Source organism: Ogataea haglerorum (genome assembly GCF_019207285.1).
Source record: "Ogataea haglerorum isolate 81-453-3 chromosome Unknown 81-453-3_NODE_12_length_311171_cov_96.283249, whole genome shotgun sequence".
In the NCBI taxonomy this organism is placed as follows: domain Eukaryota; kingdom Fungi; phylum Ascomycota; class Pichiomycetes; order Pichiales; family Pichiaceae; genus Ogataea; species Ogataea haglerorum.
Window position 1 is genome coordinate 203,472 of NW_025065162.1, and position 21,916 is coordinate 225,387.

The 21,916-nt window shown below is 53.0% G+C and overlaps 11 protein-coding genes across 11 annotated transcripts; 6 read left to right on the plus strand and 5 right to left on the minus strand.

Annotated features, from left to right (window-relative positions):
* Positions 1 to 417: 417 nt before the first annotated feature.
* KL911_004241 (uncharacterized protein) lies at positions 418 to 2,286 on the minus strand (the record flags this gene model as incomplete). Its single annotated transcript, XM_043199511.1, has 1 exon — positions 418 to 2,286. The coding sequence occupies one exon, from the start codon at positions 2,284 to 2,286 to the stop codon at positions 418 to 420; it is 1,869 nt and encodes a 622-aa protein (XP_043053065.1).
* A 631-nt stretch (positions 2,287 to 2,917) lies between these two features.
* KL911_004242 (uncharacterized protein) lies at positions 2,918 to 5,476 on the plus strand (the record flags this gene model as incomplete). Its single annotated transcript, XM_043199512.1, has 1 exon — positions 2,918 to 5,476. One exon carries the CDS (start codon positions 2,918 to 2,920, stop codon positions 5,474 to 5,476), a length of 2,559 nt encoding a protein of 852 aa, XP_043053066.1.
* Positions 5,477 to 5,586: 110 nt separating this feature from the next.
* Positions 5,587 to 9,069, plus strand: KL911_004243 (uncharacterized protein; the record flags this gene model as incomplete). The annotated part of the gene is made up of 1 exon (XM_043199513.1): positions 5,587 to 9,069. One exon carries the CDS (start codon positions 5,587 to 5,589, stop codon positions 9,067 to 9,069), a length of 3,483 nt encoding a protein of 1,160 aa, XP_043053067.1.
* Position 9,070: 1 nt separating this feature from the next.
* On the minus strand, positions 9,071 to 11,425 carry KL911_004244 (uncharacterized protein; the record flags this gene model as incomplete). The annotated part of the gene is made up of 1 exon (XM_043199514.1): positions 9,071 to 11,425. The coding sequence occupies one exon, from the start codon at positions 11,423 to 11,425 to the stop codon at positions 9,071 to 9,073; it is 2,355 nt and encodes a 784-aa protein (XP_043053068.1).
* A 267-nt stretch (positions 11,426 to 11,692) lies between these two features.
* Positions 11,693 to 12,088, plus strand: KL911_004245 (uncharacterized protein; the record flags this gene model as incomplete). Its single annotated transcript, XM_043199515.1, has 1 exon — positions 11,693 to 12,088. One exon carries the CDS (start codon positions 11,693 to 11,695, stop codon positions 12,086 to 12,088), a length of 396 nt encoding a protein of 131 aa, XP_043053069.1.
* A 69-nt stretch (positions 12,089 to 12,157) lies between these two features.
* Positions 12,158 to 14,245, minus strand: KL911_004246 (uncharacterized protein; the record flags this gene model as incomplete). The annotated part of the gene is made up of 1 exon (XM_043199516.1): positions 12,158 to 14,245. The coding sequence occupies one exon, from the start codon at positions 14,243 to 14,245 to the stop codon at positions 12,158 to 12,160; it is 2,088 nt and encodes a 695-aa protein (XP_043053070.1).
* A 71-nt stretch (positions 14,246 to 14,316) lies between these two features.
* KL911_004247 (uncharacterized protein) lies at positions 14,317 to 15,705 on the minus strand (the record flags this gene model as incomplete). Its single annotated transcript, XM_043199517.1, has 1 exon — positions 14,317 to 15,705. One exon carries the CDS (start codon positions 15,703 to 15,705, stop codon positions 14,317 to 14,319), a length of 1,389 nt encoding a protein of 462 aa, XP_043053071.1.
* Positions 15,706 to 15,776: 71 nt separating this feature from the next.
* KL911_004248 (uncharacterized protein) lies at positions 15,777 to 18,164 on the plus strand (the record flags this gene model as incomplete). The annotated part of the gene is made up of 1 exon (XM_043199518.1): positions 15,777 to 18,164. One exon carries the CDS (start codon positions 15,777 to 15,779, stop codon positions 18,162 to 18,164), a length of 2,388 nt encoding a protein of 795 aa, XP_043053072.1.
* A 97-nt stretch (positions 18,165 to 18,261) lies between these two features.
* KL911_004249 (uncharacterized protein) lies at positions 18,262 to 19,893 on the plus strand (the record flags this gene model as incomplete). Its single annotated transcript, XM_043199519.1, has 1 exon — positions 18,262 to 19,893. The coding sequence occupies one exon, from the start codon at positions 18,262 to 18,264 to the stop codon at positions 19,891 to 19,893; it is 1,632 nt and encodes a 543-aa protein (XP_043053073.1).
* An 18-nt stretch (positions 19,894 to 19,911) lies between these two features.
* KL911_004250 (uncharacterized protein) lies at positions 19,912 to 20,250 on the minus strand (the record flags this gene model as incomplete). Its single annotated transcript, XM_043199521.1, has 1 exon — positions 19,912 to 20,250. One exon carries the CDS (start codon positions 20,248 to 20,250, stop codon positions 19,912 to 19,914), a length of 339 nt encoding a protein of 112 aa, XP_043053074.1.
* Positions 20,251 to 20,286: 36 nt separating this feature from the next.
* On the plus strand, positions 20,287 to 21,912 carry KL911_004251 (uncharacterized protein; the record flags this gene model as incomplete). Its single annotated transcript, XM_043199522.1, has 1 exon — positions 20,287 to 21,912. The coding sequence occupies one exon, from the start codon at positions 20,287 to 20,289 to the stop codon at positions 21,910 to 21,912; it is 1,626 nt and encodes a 541-aa protein (XP_043053075.1).
* Between the last annotated feature and the right edge of the window lie 4 nt (positions 21,913 to 21,916).

Consider the following 21,916-nt stretch of genomic DNA (forward strand, 5'->3'; position numbering starts at 1 on the left):
CAGGAGCGAGAGCTGCGCGCACACGGCTGCTATCTTTTTTTCGGGCGGCCCGTTCGCGGCCAGAAAACAGCCCTCGCCAGCAGACGCCCCGGTACGCGCCCTCCGCTGGCCATCTCGCGCATAAGTGGCAACACCACCCCGAGTGTAACTACACCTCGCACCGCTGGTAATTTACGGCATCACGGCTTTTTTTCGCAAGTCGCAAGCGCGAACCCTGGCCACGACAAAAAGATCTGCGCAGCACAGGGCGAAGGCGGCGTAGCGCGGCGCTCGGGGCCGACTGCCACCAGAAATTGCACCTCTCCGGCCAAAATCTGCCGCCGCAGCGATCTACAGCACACCCATGAGCGCTACATGCGTCTACTGGCCGGGTCTGTTCATGAGTCTATTCCACGAATCAATTAATTAATTATACGATTAGTCGTCCCAGGCACTGTAGTTTTCTCTGCACAGCTTCTTTCTCAGCTGGTGCCCCCACTTGTAGAAAGAGAACGGCAGCAGAATCATGGCCGTGGAGACGAATGCAAGCAGCCACGAGGCCCATTGCAGCCCCAGCTTGTGGTACATTTGCAGAGTGAATAGCGGGAACGCAGCGCCGCCGGCTGATCTGAGGAACACCTTGGTAGCCAGCGCGGACGCGGCGTACTTCGCGTACGTGTCGATGATGTAGTTGTTCAGCGAGTAGTAGATCAGCACCATGCCGTAGCCGAACGCCAGCCCGGACGAGGCAGGCCCCACCCAGATGATGTGTTTGTATGAGGTTGCTCCGAGGATCCACAGGGCAATGGCCGGGAACGGCGCGCCGATCATGGCGCCGACAAGACGGTCCTCCGGCGTCGGCTGCCTGTGCTTGACGGTTTTGACGTAGTAGTTCTCGAGCACCGGCGTGGTCAGCAGAGCGAAGAAGGCACCAATCAGGATCGGAATCAGCATCATGCCGATCAGGTCGTCGCCGTAATTATACAGCTTGCCGAACACGGCCGGATACGCAAAGAAGAACGCGTACAGCAGCGAGTAGATCAGGCACACGTAGAAACACATCATGTCCAGCACAGGCTCCGTGAGAGCAAACATCAACGGTCTGTACAGACACGTCTGGACCAGCTCCTTGAGCGACATGCCGACGGCCTCCTGCTCGGTCATGATTTTGGGGTTGCCCGTCTGCTTTCTGAGCTTCTTGGCTCGTTTTTTCAGGATCACAGGCGCATACGTCTCGGGGATCAGCGACGCGACGATCCACATGAAGCCGGCAAACGCAAAGTTGACCCAGAAGATCAGCTCGAGCCGGCCAGAGTACCGCGTGATGAAGCCGGCCACGAGCGGGCCAATCACGGGGCCGCCGTACGGAGCAGCAGCAAAGTATGCGATGGCCTTGCCTCTGGTCTCGGTCGGGAACAGGTCGGAGATCGAGCCGCCCACGTTGGCAAGCCCGGAGGCCGCGAAAACACCGCACAGGAACCGACACACCAAAACCGTTCCGATATTAGGAGCAACCGCACAGGGGATGTTGAAGATGAAGTAGAGTCCGAACGAGACGAAGTAGACCGGTCTCCGGCCGATCTGCTCCGACAACGGCGACCACAGCAGCGGGCCCACAGAGAAGCCGATCACCATCAGCGAGCAGGTGAGAATCGACACCTCCTCGCTCACGTGGTACTTGTCATTGATCAGCCCCAGAGAGCCGGTCACCACGGACGAGCCAAACGCCACGCACACCACCATCATCGACAATGCCATGGTGAACGTCCATCGCAGCGCAGGCCTCCAGTTCATAGGGTTTTCCGGGTCGTTGATCGTGAACGTGACGAACTCGATCTCCGGATCCAGCTCCGCAACACCTCCCGTATCTTTCTCATCGGACCCCGACGAGCTTTGCGAGTCACCCGGCGGCTTGGTCGCCGCCGTGTGGCTTCTGGCTCGGCCTATATCGTGCAACGTGGCCACAGGGACCAAACCTGTCTGCGTTTCCAAGGTGTATTCTTCAGGAAATACCGGATTCTCGACGTTTTGGGGTCGATTCACGTCGATCGCAGAAACCTCGCGCGAAAGACCCCTCTCTCGCAGTGACTTGACGGTCTCTGTCTTGATGACTTTGAGCGACTCTGATCTCGACAGAGTCGAGTGCATTTCTCCAGAAATTTGCGACCTGGCATCCTCCGGGTCGTACGCCTGTGGGGTGGTGCCCAATTCCAGGTCGGACGCCTGCGAAGGCGCCTCAGCGGGCGACCCGTAGTGCGAGCGATCGGGCGACGAGGACGAGTTCAACGATGCTATGGAATGCGACATGTGTTTTTTCAGGTCCACCCATTGGGGATCCCAATGTTTATATACATGCTCCAGCCATTAGCGCGTGACAGCTTGTGCGCACAAAATAGAGCTTCTGGAGCATTTTTTGCGTTATTTCTCTGATATATTTTGTGTGCGGCTTGAACAGGGTCCCATGATTCTGTGCCAAAGTATGCGCCCACACAGAATTGATTCCGGCAGATCGGATCACGCAGCAGAGCAATCGTTGCAAAGCTCGTGCGTTCTCGACCGCTTATCGGGCTGGGAGGGGTGTGCCTGGCTGCCCTTATGGCTGCTACATGTGGGGCGTCGGAGTGCGTCTTGGTTCGCGCTCGGTTGGGCACCTGAGCTTGCAATTCATTCCGGCACAAAAATTACGCGGATCGAGCACAAACTTCGCATCTTTTTAGCTTATTTTTTTGTCTTCTTGAACCAAACGACGCGGGCACTTGCATAAATAAGTGGCGAACAATATGCTGCAGCTATAGCCACAGCTGCCAAAAAGATAAACCCGAGTATCGGCTTCCTTGAGTCAGCGACCTCGTCCTGGCGTCGCTACGGCTGGTGGCGCGTCGATCGGCGGGTCGGAAAAAAATATTGAATAAATCAAATAAAATAATTTTCGTCAACCATGCTCGTTCCCTCATACTGGATAGCTGGTCTTCGGCGGGCAGCGACACTCCGCCACAGCCAGCTGAGAACTCTGAGGACGCGACCGGATGTGGTGGTCAAACGCCGTCCGGCGCAGCCAGATTTGGCACACCCCGGTGGCCCCCCGAGACCCCGGTCCAAGTTCCAAAGGGCGAACTCGTCAGATATCGAGTCCGCCAACATCAGCAAGCCGCCAGCACAAATAGAACGCGAGATGAAGCACCAGTTTGAAAAAGACGACCTGGACTATGACCCGGAGTTCGTCCAGGAGCTGATCCAGCAGTCCCAGCAGGAAGAGAAAATGTACAAGGATATTCTGCAGGACCCGGAGAAGGCAAAGGAGTACACTGCCAAGGAGATGCAGGCATTTGTTGAGTGGCTGGTGAGTGACTGTGAGGAGTTTCTGGCCAACCAGGACGTCGATACGGAGCAGCGAGACCGGGAGTTGGAGCAGACTGTCAATCACATAATCAATAGCGATCCGACGCCCGAGAACATGGCAGGCGCCTTTAGTGGCATGGAGAATATCGTGCAAGGGTTTAGGCGCCCTGGCGTCGAAAAGCTCGTGCAATTTTTGAGCATGATCTGCAAAAAAGGTAACGAGGAGCTAAGAAAGTATATTCCGCTGGATTCTCTGCTCAGAATATTCAATATTTCGACGCAGATCAGGGACCTGGAAACCCGCGCAAAATGTATCCACATGGCTGGAAACCTGATATACTCTGCCACAGACGCGCGCGCCGACCCGATCAACGAGATGTTTTATATCGAATCGCTCATGAAGTTCCACAAGGGCCAGACGGCAGAGAGACTCTACAATAGCCGTCGCGGGAAGCCCGATGTGGCCGGCCAGCGGTTCTGGAACGAGCTGGGAGTCCGCGTTTACCTTGAGAATTGGAAAATTGGCGACGCAGAGGCCCTTGCTGCCGAGACCAAGCAGCAGTTCCATTACGTGCACCCTACAATTTGTATCGCGTTTGCAGACTGGTACCTGGCCAAGGAGCAGTTCGAAGACGCCTTTCGATGGTGGGGCGAGCTGCGTGCGGTGATGAACAGCTTGGGCCTGATCGAGTCGCTGCCGCAGCCCGAAACACAGCTCCTGGACGACGAGCAGCTCGTGTACAGCTACCACAACCGCGAAGACCCCGTGACGTTCGATCACGTGACCGAGCTGGCGATCTCGTTTCTGCAGTGGAGGCGGTACGATGAGGCGATGGAGATTCTGGAGGTGACGACGCGGCGCGATAAGCAGTTCCTGTTTTACTTCATGGACAAGTTCTGCACGAGCATGAGCTTCCCGCAACGCGAGATGCTGCGGCACGTTCTGCAGTCCTCGAGCTACCACCCGTCGATGTCGAAATTTATGCTGAGCGAGCTTGCGGGCGCAAACGAGACGAGATCGCTGGAGCAGGCGGAGATCTTGGACGGCATCGTGACCTCTTTGCGCGAGATCGCGGACCTAAACATCATTTCGCCTAAAGAACGCATTGTTGCTTCCTCTATAATGGACTCTATAAAGGCCGGACAGTGTCTCACCACCATGGAGTGTCGGGAGCTGTTCAAGATGTTGCTGCGCATCAAATCGAAGAGAACGTACGTTCTGGCGACACAGGTGCTCAACGAGATGAACGAGACGTTTGAGCGGATGCCTGGCTCCGATAGACTCGAGATATTTCCGCCAGTGTCGTCGCATTTTTACCTGCTGCTGGTGCAATTATTTGGCCGGCAGAAAAAACCGGATCTTGCGAAAATTGAGGCCATTGTGAGGCTCATGGAGTCCAAGGGCATTGGCATGGTGACGCTGATGGCGAACCAGCTCATCCTCACTTACAAAAAAGCCGGCAGGCCGGATCGTGCGATCGAGTTTGCGCAGCACTACATGAACACCAACGAGAATTTTCAGCTCACCAACGATTTCTGCAAAATCACGCTGTCCGTGTACAGATACGTCCAGATGAAGTCGGCCACTCACAAGCTTGCATACAGAAAGCGTTTACAGGAGATACAGGACTTATTCAGAAGGGTGTGCCGTACTCCAGGCTTCGATGTGAGCCTGGAGCTGCTGAACGAGCTGACCCTGACGTTTTTGAAGTACGGCGATTACGTCTCAGCCATTTGCGCGCTGCAGCTGTACGGAATGGTGTGCAATAAAAGTTTGGAGAAGACGACTCTTTTGCTGGTGAACGATTACCTGGAAAAATCGTTTGCCAAAATGAAATCCAAGCTCACAGAATACGAGAACGACCAAATGCTAACAAGACTATCACAATTGCGCGAGACGATTGGGTTCAAGTCTCTACGGAATCTACTGGATAATCCGCTCGATCTCAATTGGAGAGACGCCGCTTCCTACATTATCCGGTACTTGAACGTGTTCGACTTCAATCCCAACCCTTTCTCGCTGAAAAACCACGATGGACATTTTACTTCAACGCAGGAGAACCAAGATGCCAAGACGCGGTTTGAGGATCTGCTGGTCAAATACCAGGAGGATTACCAGCTGCCAAAAATCCGTTTATCGGATATTGTACAATTATAGAGCCATGTATATAGGAAGGCGCGAGGAGTAGATAAAATTTTATCAGTAGAAAAAAAATTAAAAAAAAAAATTAAAAGGGAAACGTTCCTTTGTTAATTTTACTTCTGATAATGCCTCCAAAATTTAATCCAAGCGCCAGCACTTTTGTACCAGGCGATTGGGGCGTTCCGGCTGCCGGCTATCAGGGATATAATGGCGGCTCAGCATATGGCAACTCCACCGGATCAGCTATTCCTATCCGCGTATCCAAGAAAGCGGGCGGAAAGCAGAAACTGTCACTAGATGACTACCTCAGGTCCCAACAGCCCACTCACTCCAGCGGCATTTCTGACTCGGAGGTGTCACAGGTGTCGTCTGGTGCCAACACGCCAAGAGCAAGAGCGATGGACTCCACCACTTCTCTTTCATCGCTCAACTCTGCTCTTCAAAAATTGCAGGTTTCGCCAATCACCGAGCTTCTAAACAACATACAGACGTCCACCAAGCTGTCTGAGATTAGAGAAGAGTGCGAGAAAATTGTGGATATGATTTATGAGCATGGTGCCAGCGCCATCAACGAATGGGATATCCAGCAGGTTCTCGTGACCTTGTCGAAGCCGAAAAATCCTGCTTTGATCCGAGAAGGCTCGATGCTGCTGTTGCAGATTTTGAGCCGGAAGTTTGCCGGCAAGACTCCATACGAGGCATATTTTGTTGACCTATTTGCGCCCGCGTTTGATCTTCTGGCCGATAAAGAGAACACTGTGAAAAGATCTGCCCAGGCTTCCATCGACTCGTTGTATGGCATGTTTCCTGTCGAGGCGTACTCGTCCGTGTTGCTCAGCATGCTGTTGAAGTACCTCAAGTCTAGTGCGAAATGGCAGTCTAAGGTTGGCGCTCTGAAGACGATTGACAAAATACTGCAAGAGGCTCCTGCGGACCTGCTCGAGTCGAGATTTGTCGATGCTATTCCGGTTCTCACAGACATGGCCACAGACTTCAAGCCTGAACTTGCCAAGGTGGGCTATAAATCGCTAAATGACTTTGTGAAGGTTCTTGATAACTTGGACTTGCAACCACGTTACGACTTGATTGTTCAGACTCTTGCAGACCCTCAGAAAGTCCCAAACTGTATCAAGTCTCTTTCTTCCGTCACGTTCGTTGCAGAGGTCACAGAGCCTGCTCTCGCATTGCTGGTTCCCATCTTGGACAAATCATTCAAGCTGTCCTCGTCGTCCCAAGAACAATTGAGACAGACCGTGATGGTCACTGAGAACCTGACCAGACTGGTGAATAACAAGTTTGAGATCGAACACTACATTCCCATCCTGCTTCCTGGTGTGAAAAGAGTTGTCGAGACCGCTTCCCTTCCGGAGGTGAGAGAGCTTGCTACTAAAGCTTTGAGGGTGATTGAAGACGCGCAGGCTGAACAGTCTGACGGAAAATTCCATGGTAGATTATCTCTGGAAAAGGCCGAAGAGTATCTCACCGAAATCAAGCCCCAGATCAACGATTCTGTTATCTACGATTACATGGTCAGGGTTCTGCTCACCGACTCCAATGTCAACGACTGGACGAGACTCTCTGGGTACCTTAATATGAGTTTGGGAAATTTCCTGGATGAGGACGTCAAGAAGACATTTGTTGACAAGACCATCCACAAGCTCAGAGAGCTGTTCACTCCGAACGTTTTCGATGATTCTGAGGAGGACGGTGTTGTCATTGTGAACGCTGACTTCTCGTTGGCCTATGGTACCAGACTCTTGCTCAACAAGACCAACCTCAGACTTGTGAAAGGGCACAGATATGGTTTGTGTGGAAGAAATGGTGTTGGTAAGTCGACGTTGATGAGAGCCATCGCCAACGGACAATTGGAAGGATTCCCTGATAAATCAGAGGTCAGAACCTGTTTTGTCGAGCACAAGTTGCAAGGAGAGGAGGCAGACATGAACTTGGTGGACTTTATTGCATCTGATCCGGAACTGAAGGACGCCTCGAAGGAGCAGATTGCTTCCGCTTTGGAGGAAGTTGGATTCAACAGCGAGAGAAGAAACCAGCAGGTGGGATCCCTTTCGGGAGGATGGAAAATGAAGCTCGAACTTGCGAGGGCCATGCTTATGAAGGCCGATGTCTTGCTTCTGGACGAGCCAACCAACCATCTGGATGTTACCAATGTGAAATGGCTTGAGGATTACCTGGTTCAGCACACAGATATTACGTCTCTAATTGTTTCGCACGATTCTGGATTTCTGGACACTGTTTGTACGGACATCATCCACTACGAAAACAAGAAACTGGTGTATTACAAGGGCAACTTGTCTGAGTTTGTCAAGGTCAAGCCAGAAGGAAAGTCGTACTACACTTTGACCGACTCAAACGTGAAAATGGCATTCCCTCCTCCAGGTATTCTTACAGGCGTGAAATCGAACACCAGGGCCGTTGCGCGAATGTCCAACGTGACGTTCAAGTATCCTTCGGCCGAGAAGCCATCCTTGAAGAATGTTTCCTGTTCGCTGTCGCTTTCTTCCAGAGTTGCTATCTTGGGACCTAACGGAGCAGGTAAATCCACCCTCATCAAGTTGTTGACTGGCGAGCTGGTGCCTAACGAGGGAACTGTCGAAAAACATCCTAACCTGCGTATCGGTTACATTGCGCAGCACGCTTTACAACACGTCAACGAGCACAAGGAGAAAACGGCCAACCAGTACTTGCAATGGAGATACAAGTTTGGAGACGACAGAGAAGTGCTGTTGAAGGAGTCTCGTAAGATTTCGAGCGAGTCCGAGAGACAGATGTTGGAGAAAGAGATCGATATAGGTGATGGCAGAGGAAAGAGACAGGTCGAGGCCATCGTGGGAAGACAGAAACTCAAGAAATCGTTCCAGTACGAAATCAAATGGAAATGGTGGTTGCCTAAGTACAACTCGTGGGTTCCTAGAGAGAAGCTGATTGCAGAAGGGTTTGAGCCTTTGGTTCAGAAATTCGACGACCATGAGGCCTCCAGAGAGGGTCTTGGGTACAGAGAGTTGACTCCTTCTGTGATCAGAAAGCATTTTGAGGACGTTGGTCTGGACGGAGACATCGCCGACCACACTCCTATGGGCTCTCTTTCTGGAGGACAGCTTGTGAAGGTGGTGATTGCTGGTGCCATGTGGAATAACCCGCATTTACTTGTTTTGGATGAGCCTACGAACTATCTGGACAGAGACTCTCTTGGCGGTCTTGCGGTTGCGATTAGAGAGTGGAGCGGAGGAGTGGTGATGATCTCGCACAACTCTGAGTTTGTTGGTGCTCTGTGTCCAGAACAGTGGATTGTTGAGAACGGAGAGATGGTCAAGAAGGGTGTCACTGAGATCGATCAGTCGAAATTCGAGGACAAAGGCGGGGAGTCTGCTCAGTCTAGAGCAGCGGCCGAAATGGTGAACAAGCCTGCACCTTTGAAGAAGAAGGACGACGACGACTCGCCCGCCAACATCAAGGTGAAGACCAGAAAGAAGAAGATGACCAGAAACGAGAAGAAGGCTCAGGAGGAGCGCAGAAGACTGAGGCATTTGGAGTGGCTCAGCTCGCCTAAGGGCACGCCTAAGCCGGTCGATACCGACGAGGAGGAATAATCTATTTTATATACAGGGCTGTAACAATACATGATAGACCGAAGTCTACTAGTAGGCCACACATTATCCATGCGAGGAAGTACAGGATCTTAGGGCTGAACACTGTCCAGATAAAGAGATGAAACCTGAGGTTGTAGCAGCTTAGGATCAGCAGCAATCCGCTGACGGAGTAGAACGTCAGCGTGACCAGAAGCCGGTGGTACAGTCTATCCCAGTTACGGCCATCTGGCTTTAGGGTGAGATGCAAATAGGCCAGGGACCAGAATATAGGGGCAGCCCAGTTGCAAACAAATGTGAGCAGTCCGGAGAGAATCATATTGTAGCTGGACAGTCCGTTGAAAGAGTTTGTGAGGTCGACAGAGGAGAGCGAGTTTGTGAATCCAAACTGGAAAAAGCTGAGGTTTTGCATTAGGATGGTGAAGAGTGAAATAGCATTGAGGTTTGACAGCGGGACGAGTTTTTTGAATGACACGAGGATCACCAGCAGGAGAAAAAATATGGGGACGTTGTTGAAGTTCGTTTGGCTGATCAGCAGCTGGCTGAAGGTAGTTAATATGGACCGTGTGTAATTGTTCGTCGGGTCTGGGAGTTTCCATATTTTGTAAAATAGAGGTTTCAGAAGATGCAATGCGATTGCGACGAGCCAGACTTTGTAGAACAGACTAAAAAGCTGTTGATTTATTGTGTTAATGTCTGTCGTTCCCAGACGCTGGCCTATCCACTGAATGTAGTTGGAACACCAGTCAGGAATTTCCTTCAATCCAGACCTCAAGTCATAGGTCTCGGATAAGTAAGACAAAAACTTGGTCGAGAAGGTGATGAAACAAAGAAGCGACGTGCTGATAAATGTGACAAATCTCACAATCGTTCCATCACCCTTTCCTTTGACGGCAACTCCCTCTGTGACGTAGAAACAGTATGTTGCGAGAGTTGATGAGACCAAGAACGCAACCACGACAGGACCGATGTCTGGCGAAAGCGATGCAACATACGTCGCGATCTTCATGTTGCTTTTGATGTTGTTTTTCTGCCCACTGTTGTTCCAGGCTTTGAGGAGTCGAAGGCAAACCAGCAGCGCTGTGCAGTAAGATGATTTGGATTTCACGGTTATCGATGCAGCAAACAGCGTGGTGAAAAACCACCAAAGGTGATGTTCCTCTTCAATCATTGACGAGCCGAAGAAGTTGACGGCATACAGAATAAAGAACAATAGATCCACGGAGGCCTCCCAAAGGCGGTCTCGATGATGGGTGAAAAAAAGCGCCAAGCTAAGAAGTGCAGTGAATGCATAGCCAGCCACTCCGTAGAATATATCCGTGTAATTGTAGTCCGATGATGTTTTCAGCAGTTCACCTTTGGCGTCATGAAGAAAGTCTAGGAGGGTGGAGAGAGACGAGACATCAATCTCAGAGTCTAGAGACGTGACCTCGTTTCTGGATTTGTCAGTGAGGACTTTGAGTTGTAATGCGTTCTTAATTAGGACGTTCGTCTTATCTTTAGCCGAATAAAGCGGGAGCAAGCTTTGGATAAACGTACCCAAATTATTAATTGGGATTCTGAGACCAAGCAGGGTGGAAAGAGTGGGCACCAGGTCTATCTGGTCAATGTGGTCAAAGTAATCAAAATCCGCATTTCTCCGAACAGGCGCCTTCTGTCCTGACTGGAGCTTTTTGAATTTCGACGAAACCAGCAATAGACCAGCAGAAACTTCGCCAATCGAGGAGCCCCCGTGGTTTCCAACCTCATTCATTCCATGGTCGCCCATCACCACAAAGAGAGTGTTCTCGTCTTTCTCAACGGTGCTTTTGAATATTCTGCGAATGACGGAGTCCATCTCGCGCTGCTTTGCAGGCATGCTCGCGCTAGTAGGTCCTCCCTTGTGACCAATGTGGTCCAAGCCCAAATAATGAAGGATCAGACAGTCCCAGTCTTTCTGACCTTCTTTGCTCAGCTCGTAATCCAGATGCCGTGTAACGTTGTTGTCCACAATGGTGAAATCGCTCACGTAAAAACTGGCCGTGCCGTCTGTCTTTGCAAAATACGAGGGAAACAGCTTCAACCAGGTGTCGTCTCCAAACATGTTGATTTTCCACCCTGACGCATGCATCTGCTTCACCCACGAGTCCTGGTCCCCCAGGCTGGAGGAGGTGTCTTCCTCTGCAATATTGAGCACCGCATCAATGAAATTAGGCGTTGACCCGGTGGTTATACCCTTCAGACGAGGCAGGGTCACAGTAGGAGGGTTGGAGTAGGCAGTGTATCCCAACGCGTAGCCATCGTTGATGAGCCCGTGGACAAAAGTCATTTGGGACTCGTTTGAAAACAGAAAATCCGCCCGAAGAGCATCGATCACCATAATGACGGCGCGATCAAACTGTTTTGGGGGTTCATCGTAAACAGCAGGAGCAGGGGACTGAAAATTCTCAAGATCTTGGCTGGAAAGAAGGACCTTGGTGGGAAAAAAGCCTTTGCAAAACAAAAGATACGAACAGAGTTGGAGCAGCCAAACGAATGCGAGAAGTAAATAATTCATGGCACCTGTCTGTTCATAATAAACAAAGAAATGAATAGATCGAAAAAGAAAATAATTTATTTTATTTTTAATCACCCCTGTTTTTCCTTAATGATTGCCCTCAGACAGATAAAACTGAGCCGGAGCGCGCTTTTTGCTGGCAGACAGACAGCCCTGGTGACACAGAAGTGCTACAACTCAAAATCGGCCTTCAAGGTCACACCAGGTCCGCCAAAACTCGACAAGGACGACCAGGAAGAGTTTGAAAAACTAATTCACAGAGCCAACACACAAACCGTTATTGACGAGTACAACGAGCAACTCGGCTTCAAAGTCGACTCTGCACCCAAGGTCGACGTCGGAACGTTCTCGCCAGACAAGTTCAAGATCATTCCCGAGTTCGAGGGTAACGTGAACCCAAAGACGGGCGAAGTCAACGGTCCGAAACAGGACCCGCTCAAGCACGGCTCCGATTGGAGTTTCAACGGCAGGGTGACGGACTTCTAGGCCTTGGATAACGCATCAATTAGAGATTTTCGGAAAAATCGGGTTTTATACAGCTATGTCAATCATTAATCAAATACTTGTATTCTTGAGTTCCTGGGTGAGTGACTCGACCAGGCCCGTCCTCACATCCAACTTGGCCTTCATCCGGGCAACCTCGCGCGAATAGCCGGATGGCAGCGACACGTTGACCACCTCCATGTCCTTCAGCGACTCCACGTACTCCTGCACAGCCCGGAAATCGTTCTGCTTCTCGGCAATCAACTTTTGGAGTCTCTCCAGCTGTTTCACGTAGGCCTGTTCTTTGCTGGACAGCGCCGCGTTTGCGTGGTTGAGCGTCTCCATTTCGAGTTTCTCTTTGGTTGCCGCAAGTTCGCAGAGTCTTTTTTGTAGCTCTGCTTGCTTGCCGGCCAGCGCCTCTAATTTCCGTTTCGAGCTATTGTATCTTTTGAGTCTGTCCTGTCTGTTTAGTTTCGCCTCGTTGAGGGTGGCGATCTGGACCAGAAACTGGCTGCGCATCTGCTGCAGCTTTCTGTTCGACAAGGCCACGTCGTTGAACACGGCGATCAGCCCGGTGGTGATAAGCTCTCTAGCCTTATACAAAGACATGAGGTCTTTCGTGTCTGCAGTGAGCGGCTGGTTGGAGTTCATTGCGTATAGCTGTTTCTGGATCTTGGCCAGTGTCACTTTGGTGGCTGTCAGCTGCCGATTTAGATCCAGAGCCTCGTATTTTTCATAAACGTCCTGCGGAACCAGCTCGGTGTCCAGAGCGGCAGACGGCTGTGCGGGAGCGCACACCTCGAAAACAGCCGAGTTGGCAAACGCGTACGAGTGGCTGTAGCTCCAAATGTAGGCGATTCTGTGCTCTGCCGTAGCGTGGGGGATGGTGTACTGGAACGAGTCTGGCTCGCTTGTGGAGGCCGTTTCTGGAAGTCGAACTTTGCCGAGACTAGTGACTCTCGTTGGCAGCTCCGTTTTCAGCAAATCGCGTACTGCCGAAAGGTCGTTCGAGGCAATGCTGTCTGCAAGAACGTTCCACCAGTCGGCAAAGTCCACATGGAGCAGGTCCGACTCGGAGGACGTGAGGAGCACCGATGTGGGCTTGTTGGGCAGCAGCATACCGCCGATGATGGTTTTGGACCCGAACAGCGCACAGTCGACCATTCTGACGATGCCGGCAGCGTCTGGGGCCCGCTGGCCGTCAAAAGCCATGGGCTGGTCTTGGTCGTCAAAGAGCACCGCCAGAGCCTTGTTGTACACGACACAGAACATGTCGTTTTCCATTGGAATCAGTTTTAGCGCGTCCTGCTCGTATAGCTCGTCTGGAAACGGCTGGATGCTCAAAGGCCCGACAAGCTTGCCTCTGCTGAGGTTTGAGGGAAGAGCCTTACTTATCGTGCGGACATGGCCGTTCGACTGCGACAAAAGCGATGCAAATTTCAGCATCGACACCGTCGACAGATCGTCTGCGCCGCTGGCGTTGTACTTGAAACTTGCGTAGTCGAACAACGCGCCCAGCCACTCCGATGAAACAGCGATGTTGGCCGGAAGATAAGGGTAGATCTTGTAGACGGACGAGTCCGAGGACAGAATCAGCAGCGTGAGGTCGCCACGCGGGTTGACGGTGTCTGTGTTTGAGCCGAACGCAAGAGAAACCGGGTCTATCACGTCGACTGAGTGTGCTCTGGCTAGCGGCGCACCTGTCCTGAGCCAGTACGTGTGGGTCGGCTTAGTCAGCGACGAGCCGAGGTCGAAGTTGTAGATGGCGTCTGTAGTCAAAACCACCAGCTCGGCGCCAAACTGCGATAACCTGTTGAAGATAATTTGCACAATGTTTTCTTTGTGTTGTAGATTGATATTGATGGAGTACGCGATCGCGTGACCGATCTTGGAGCCGGGCTCGTTCAGTGATACCACAGTACAATGTGTGGTGTCATAAAGGCACAACAAATCGTCATTGGGGCTCAAACAAAGCCTTGTGGGACTGAACTCCAGAACGTTGTCCAGATAGTGCGAACCGCTCGCCAGGTTGGTGATCTTGATCTTCCGCTCCTCAATGGAGATGATCTCCTGTCCTGTGCTTCTCGTGATGTTCAGCGCGGTGGCCGAGACGTGGAACTGGGCGCTTAGACGGCCAATTTGTTCCGCTAGCACAGACATGTTTGGAAGAGATAAAATAAAATTAATTTTTCTGCGACAAAGCTAAATTTTATTATGCCTGAAAATGGTAGCTATTTGAATACGTCCCAGAACTCGCCAATAGAAATACATTTTGTGCGCCACTTGGCTGCCAGCACAAGCTTCTGGTTCGCCAGAAGCTCTGATTTGGGCAGCTCGTCGTTGAATATTAACAGCCCCGTGCTTTTCGAAAATACACTGCTCAGCTGGCACGTCTTCAGCTTGGCCAGGTGTTTCTCCAGATGCGTGAGTTCCACGCCTTTAAACCCGGTGATCGACACCACCCGGTTCGGGACGCCCTCGAATAAAGCCGACTCGTTTTCCGGATGCGGGACAAACGGCCGCGACCACATGCTGTCGAAGTCTCGCGTCTTGTAGTAGATCGATCGCTCCAGAGCCAGCTCTGTGATTACGCTATCCTTTGCGTCGGCCACGAGCGAGTCCAGCATCGAGCTCACAACCGTGTAATCTGCGTTGTCCTGGATTTTGCCGCGATGGCTTGTGATCACCTTTTTGAGAATGCTTTTTTGCGAGTCTGTGTATCCTGAGCCGAGCGCAAACGACACTCCTTCAAATAGCATCGATTCCGTGCTCACCTGGCTGGAATCCAGCACGGAAACCTGCGAAAAACTCTCTTCCTCCTCCTGTTCCTGACTCCAGTTGTCTTCCAGCCCGCGTTTCAGATTAGACACCTTAATGTTGCCCATGATCGACTTCCACACCTTATTCGTTCTATCCACCTTCCGCACTTTCAGATCGCGCTCCTTTTCATAAGTGTCAAGAGTGCGCTTCGCTTTTTCTGTCTGCAGTTTGTCCTGCTCGGCCTGCTTCCATGCGCGCACCTTTTCCCAGTCGCACGCGTCATCGCGGCGGCCCTTGCTGTTTTCTCCCGTCAAAAAGTACTCCGTCACGCTCAGCATGCCGCCACGCTCAACGCTGTCATATACCCAGTCCGGAGATACCACGGGAACGCCCCATTCGCGGGCCTTGGAGTACCTCAGACCTTCAGGAACGGTGGTCACAAGCACGTCCGACGCCGTGCTGATCGACTCCACCACGCTACCGCCGTTTGACTGGACCATATGTCTGATTTTCGCGCTCAGCTCTGCGTCTAGCCGGCTGATCGACACGCTCAAGTTGTCGAAAACGGGCATGATCTCGAGTTTCTCGGGTCGTAGGCCCACCTCGTCGCCGCGCAGCCACAAGTTGTACGTATTAAGGACGGTCTCGTACGACACAAGCCGGATATCGGGCCGCGAGCTGATGGCATGCTGGTATTTACGGCTCTGGGACCATTTGTCTCTGCCGGAGTGCACGATAAGGATACTGGTCTCGGAGGTCAAGTTGTCTTCAAAGGTATCGTGGGGATACATTTTGGCAAGGATTTTCGTGAGATCAGCACGTTCAGACGCCGTAAGCGAGGTGGACGTTATCACAGCCATGACATGTCCGAGGAAGTAAAAAATAAATTAAACAAAATAAATCGATAAATAAAAAAAATTCAGACGCTTCTATGAGCACAAGGAGGTCCAAGAACACAAAGAGCTTCAACGGCTGCTTCACCTGCCGACGGCGTAAGGTTGCCTGCGACCTGGGGAAGCCTGCCTGTGCCAAGTGCCAGAAAAGCGGGTTTGTTTGCGAAGGCTACGACGTCAAGCTCAGATGGAGCTCCTTTGTCAAATTCGATAAGTACGGCAACCAGCTGCCCAACGAGACCAACCACGAGATTGAGTACTACCAGCGACGATCGATCCCATACGTCAAGTATCCCCCGAACCAGCGATATACGATGTACTCGCAGCTAGACGACGCCCTGGCGTCGCTGGCCAAGCACGAGATCGCAGACGACGAGGACGGATCGCGGCAGCAGGGCCCGTTCGGGGTGTTCCGTGGGGTGTTTGCAGACCGCCAGCCGCCGGCAAAACGAGCGAAACCGGCCAAAGAGGAGAACGGTCCTGCGGGAGCCACGGGCAACGGGAATCTGGGAAACGAGTGGCTGAGCACGGAGCTGCTCGATGCGGCGCTCTTGACGGCGTCTGCGTTGAACGGAGACACGCATTTTCTCGATATGTTCAAGAACGACGCGCTCGAGGCGATCGGCGAGATCGACGACACTGTCCAGCCTGCCGAGACCGTCTCTAACCAGATGCTGCACATGCTGTTCCAGGGCCGCAATAGCCAGAGCGACTTGAACCCGCACAACAGCCGCGAAAACAGCCATTACCACGCGGACTCTTCGTCCAACCTGATCAACATCCATGCCGGCAAGGGTGCGAATATGCCCAAGACCATCATGGAGATCATCGAGACTGCTCCGCTGCCGGCAAGTATCGCGATAGACAAGTTTGGCATCCCCAACACCTCTCTGACCGTCCACCCCATGACGCGCTACTTGCTGAACTACTACATTGAGCATCTGGCCGACATGATGACGGTGATCCCGCTACCCAAAAATCCCTGGAAGTTCATCTATTTCCCGCGTGCACTGATGGCCGTTGGCGAGCTGGCGTCGATCGGCCGCACGTCGAACGCGCGCAACTGTCTGCTGAACGCGCTGCTGGCAGTGAGCGCTTTTAATCTGCAGAGCAAGTTCACACGCGGGTCTGACGAGATGAAGTACTACGTGGATCTGGGAATCCAGCTGCGGCAGCAGGCCACGAACTTCCTCAACAGGTGTCTGGAGGAGGACATTTTGAAGCAGAAGTACAAGGACGTGCTGGTGGCGGTGCTGTCGATGGTGACGATCGACGTGGTTTGGGGCACGATGTCTGGTTGCAAGATCCATCTGGACCACTGTGAGAAGATCATAGAGAAAAAGATGAAGGTGAAGAAGAAGTTGAGCACCAAGGCGGTGATCCTGCACCGGATCTTCAGCTCGCTCAAGCTCATCCAGGACTCGACGTCGCTCGAGAACATCTCCAAGCAGGAGATATTTCTCAACGAAAACAACTACTCGTCGTTCATTATCGGCAGCCCGGCCTCCACAGAGGAGGTCCAGCGGTTCAACAGCAACAACGTGATCGGAATCAAGAAACGGCGCCACAAGCGCGACGCTGCGGCGCCTGTGGCGAGCGAAGAGACTACGGACATCAAGTCGAAGGGAGTGTACAACGAGAAAATCACAGATAACGGAAAAGTGCGCATCGAATACATCGTCAACCAGGTGGAGTCCGTGGAGCACGAGGAGGGCGGGTCGCCGAAGTCGGAGGTGCCGGCGTTCATCGACATCACGCGGACGAGCTTCCAGCCGTCGAAGAACAAGCTGGAGGACAAGATGATCTCGTCGGACGCGATCTACGGGCTGCCGAACTCGCTGATTCTGATTTTCAGCGAGGTGGTGCATCTGATCCGGTTTAAGAAATTCCACAAGGACCAGGGCCTCGAGCTGCCGCTTTTTTTCGACGAGCTCTCGGATCAGCTCGAGTACAAGCTGCTGAGCTGGCAGCTGGAGTGGACGCTGACGCAGGACGACGACGACACGGCGTACATCTCGCCGCGCCACGAGGGCATCTACCACCACGTGATGTCGTTCTACCACGGACTCGTGATTTATTTCTACCGGTTCGTGGAGGACGTCAACCCGATGTACCTGCAGGAGCGGGTAGAGAAGGTTCTGCGCCACCTGGACCAGATCCAGAACATTGTGGAGCAGCACAAGGACACCTGCTACATCATTCCGCTGTTTTGGCAGGGGTTTGTGGCTGGGAGCGAGGCGATGACGGTTTTCCTGCAGAATGGCTATAATCTGTGGGGCCACAAGATCAGCCAGACCGGCGTGGGCACGTACTGGAACGCGCGGCAGATCATGCTGGAGATCTGGCGGCGGAAGAACTACAACCACCAGAACGACAGCTGGCCGGACGTGCTGCGTGACTGGAAGACAAACGTGATGTTGACGTGAATCGTAAGTTTTTTTTTTCAGATTTTTTTATTTTATTTTACGTGGCGCATTCAGGTAGCCAGCTAGCATTTTACCATTTTGCCATCGTTCAAGTCCGATGAAAATTAACACTCTGGTGGCCACGGCAGCGGCTTTCTCTGCCACCGCGCACGGGTTCGGGCTCCAGGAGGTGTCCTCTCTCGAACACAAGCCCAACACGCTGCCTGCGCAGTACCAATACGAGAACTTCCACCAGTTCGAGAACACTCCGTTCAGGGACTGGGACCATTTTGTGCAGACAGTGATCAAAGACAGCTCGAACGTGACGTTTGCAGACATCAACGAGCTCAACGAGCGCACCAGACCGCTGCTGGGGCGTCTGACCAACGAGAACTTCTTCAAGATCTTCCGACTCAACTTGTACAAAGAGTGTCCGTTCTGGTCCAACGCCGAGGGTTTCTGCATGCACAAGAGCTGTGCCGTCGACACTATCGACGACTGGAAGAACCTGCCCGACATTTGGCAGCCCGAGGTGCTCGGAAGGATCGAGACGATCTCCAAGGAGCCTCCAAGCACGAACGGATCGTGCATCGCGACGGGGGCCAAAACGGGCAAGGACTACTGCGAGATCGACGAAGTCAACGACGAGACTGTGTACGTGAACCTGGTGGACAACCCGGAGCGGTTCACGGGCTATGGGGGCGACCAGTCGTTCCAGATCTGGCGCAGCATCTACAACGAGAACTGCTTTAACTTGGGGGCCGAGCAGTGCTTCGAAAAGAATTTCTTCTACCGGCTCGTCAGCGGCATGCACTCCTCGATCAACACCCATCTGAGCAACGAGTATCTGAACTTCGAGACAAAGGAGTACGAGCCGAATCTCAAGCAGTTTATGATCCGCGTCGGCGACTTCCCGGATAGAATAGAGAATCTATACATGAACTACATTTTGGTGGTCAAGGCGCTGATCAAGCTGGACCAGTCCGGGGTGTTGCAGGAGCTGACGTTCTGCGACGACGGCAATTTCCAGACCAAGGAGAAAGAGCTCAAGAGCGAGCTGCACGAGATGGTGCAGCCCTTCTACCGGCTGGGCGACTCTCACGAGTGTCTTTTCAATGAAAATACTCTTTTCCAGAACGACGACGCGGGCCAGCTGAAGGACGAGTTCCGACAGCGGTTCATCAACGTGTCGCGCGTGATGGACTGCGTGCAGTGCGACAGATGCCGGCTGTGGGGCAAGCTGCAGACCACGGGCTACGGAACTGCGCTCAAGACCTTGTTTGAGCTGGACCGGCGCGACAGGCTGAGCACGGACTTCCAGATCTCCAAGATTGAGCTGATCGCGCTCGTCAACACGTTCGACAGACTATCCAAGAGCATTGCCTCTATCAACAATTTCAAAAAGCTGTACGACGCGGCCCTCAAACAGGAGGAGGACGGAACGGTCACGACAGCGCAGGACTTCGTTTTCACACAGGCGCTGGACAGCGCTGTTTTGGGCGAGACGTCGCGGTCGCCCAGCGACATGAAGTTCCCGCCTCCGCGTTCCGGGATTGACCTGGCGGCCGCGTTCAAACAGGAGCTCGGAAACGTCCTGGACGCTCTCCGCTTCGTTCTTAGCAGCTACAGGCTGTTCCCCAAGATGGTGTACAACTGGGTGCTGATCCGCGCAGTGTACTACTGGAACATGTTTGTGGGACACGTTCATGAAGATTTCGATGTTAATAGGTTATACAGGTTAGAATTATAGCTGGGGTGCTGGCATTGATTACTCTTTTTTCTGTGCTTTTTCGTCAAACAGCTTTTTGGCCTTGGAGATCTCTCTGTCCATTTTCTGCAGATCGTGGATTCTGGCGAGCTTTGTCGGGTCTTTGCGGAGGACGAACTTGACGTCCTCGATCTTGAGTCGGTTGCGGCCGTGGGCCAGCCTCGAGTGGTTAGCGGCGACGATCAGGTCGATCATGTACGTTGTCAGCACGTCCTCGAGCGTCTGGATGGTCTCGTGGTTGGGTGTCGGCGAGTCGCCGAACGCGTACAGCAGCGCCTTCAGGTCGTTGCTGAACAGCCGCTGTCTATTTCTGTACACCGGTTTGCGGTAAGATGACATAAATAAATATTAGAAAAAATAATTAAAAGCCTCTTCATGATCTCTAAAGACCGGGTGCTCACCGTAGAGCAGATAAAGGCCAGGATCGGGGCGGGCGACATTTTGGTGATCTACGACAAATGCGTGCTCCGGCTTAACAGCTGGATCAAGATCCATCCCGGCGGAGACAAGGCCGTGCACCACATGGTGGGGCGAGATGCCACCGACGAGATGAACGCATACCATTGCGACGAGACGATCGCCACATTCAAGCGGTTCCAGATCGGCCGCATCGACCACGACTGGGTCAACCTCGTGCCGCCTATCCAGGGTGGCCAGTACGCTAAGGCTGCTGATACGCCTCTTCCGGGCCAGATGCCGGCCGAGGTGGCTCCAAAGTTCCCTGTGGGCGTCGTGCCGACGTCTGCCAGCATCCGGATCGAGCAGGGCCCGATCCGGGACCCGCAGACCGTGATAGAGAACTTTGACAACCTGCTGGTGAAGAAAGATCTCGAAACGTGGCCGTCGCTCGACTACAACACCCAGAAGCTGATCTCGCAGAAATACGCCGAGCTGCACGACAAAGTCAAGGCCGCGGGGCTGTACGAGTGTCCGTACGTGGAGTACTACAAGCAGCTGTGCATCAACGGGGGGCTTTTCCTGTACTTTCTGGTGTTTTTGAAGATGAAGTGGTATTTCCTGAGCGCGGTCGCGATCGGGCTCTGCTGGCAGCAGCTGACGTTCATTGCGCACGACGCCGGCCATTTGGCCATCACCCACAACTACTACATTGATAACTTCCTCGGCGTGCTGGTCGCCGACTGGATGGGTGGCCTGTCCCTGGGCTGGTGGAAGAGGAACCACAACGTGCACCATCTCGTCACAAACGACCCTGTGCACGACCCAGACATCCAGCACTTGCCCTTTTTCGCCGTCAGCACGCGGCTGTTCGGCAACGTCTACTCCACGTACTACGAGAAGACGCTCTGGTTCGACCGCCTGGCCAAGGTGTTGGTGCAGTTCCAGGACCGGCTCTACTACCCGATCCTCTGTTTTGGCCGCTTCAACCTGTACAGACTGTCCTGGGAGTACCTGCTGACGGGGAAGAGTCCGCGCGGAAAGGCGTGGTGGCTGTGGTACTTCGAGCTCGCGGGGCTGTCCTTTTTCTTCTACTGGTTCTTCTACCTACTGATCGGCTCGCTGGAAACATGGCGAGACCGCATCCAGTACATTCTCGTCTCGCACGTCGTCACCATGATTGTGCACGTCCAGATCACGCTCAGCCACTTCGCCATGTCGACCTCCGACCTCGGCAGCTCCGAGTCGTTTGCGGCGCGCCAGCTGCGCACCACCATGGACGTGGACTGTCCCGAGTGGTTCGACTTTTTCCACGGCGGACTCCAATTCCAGGCCGTCCACCATCTGTTCCCGCGGCTCCCCAGACACAACTTCCGCAAAGCGCAGGCGTACGTGCTCGACTTCTGTCGCGAGACGGGGCTGAAGTACTCCATCTACGGCTTCGTCGACGGCAACAACAAGGTGCTGCTGCACATGGAAAATATCGGCAAGCAGGTCAAGATCATGCAGGACTGTCTGCGCAGCATGGCTCTGGAGTCGACGGAGCACAAGAACATATACGAGAAACGGGTCCAGCAGGCGATGACCGGGACGAAAATTATATAGACCG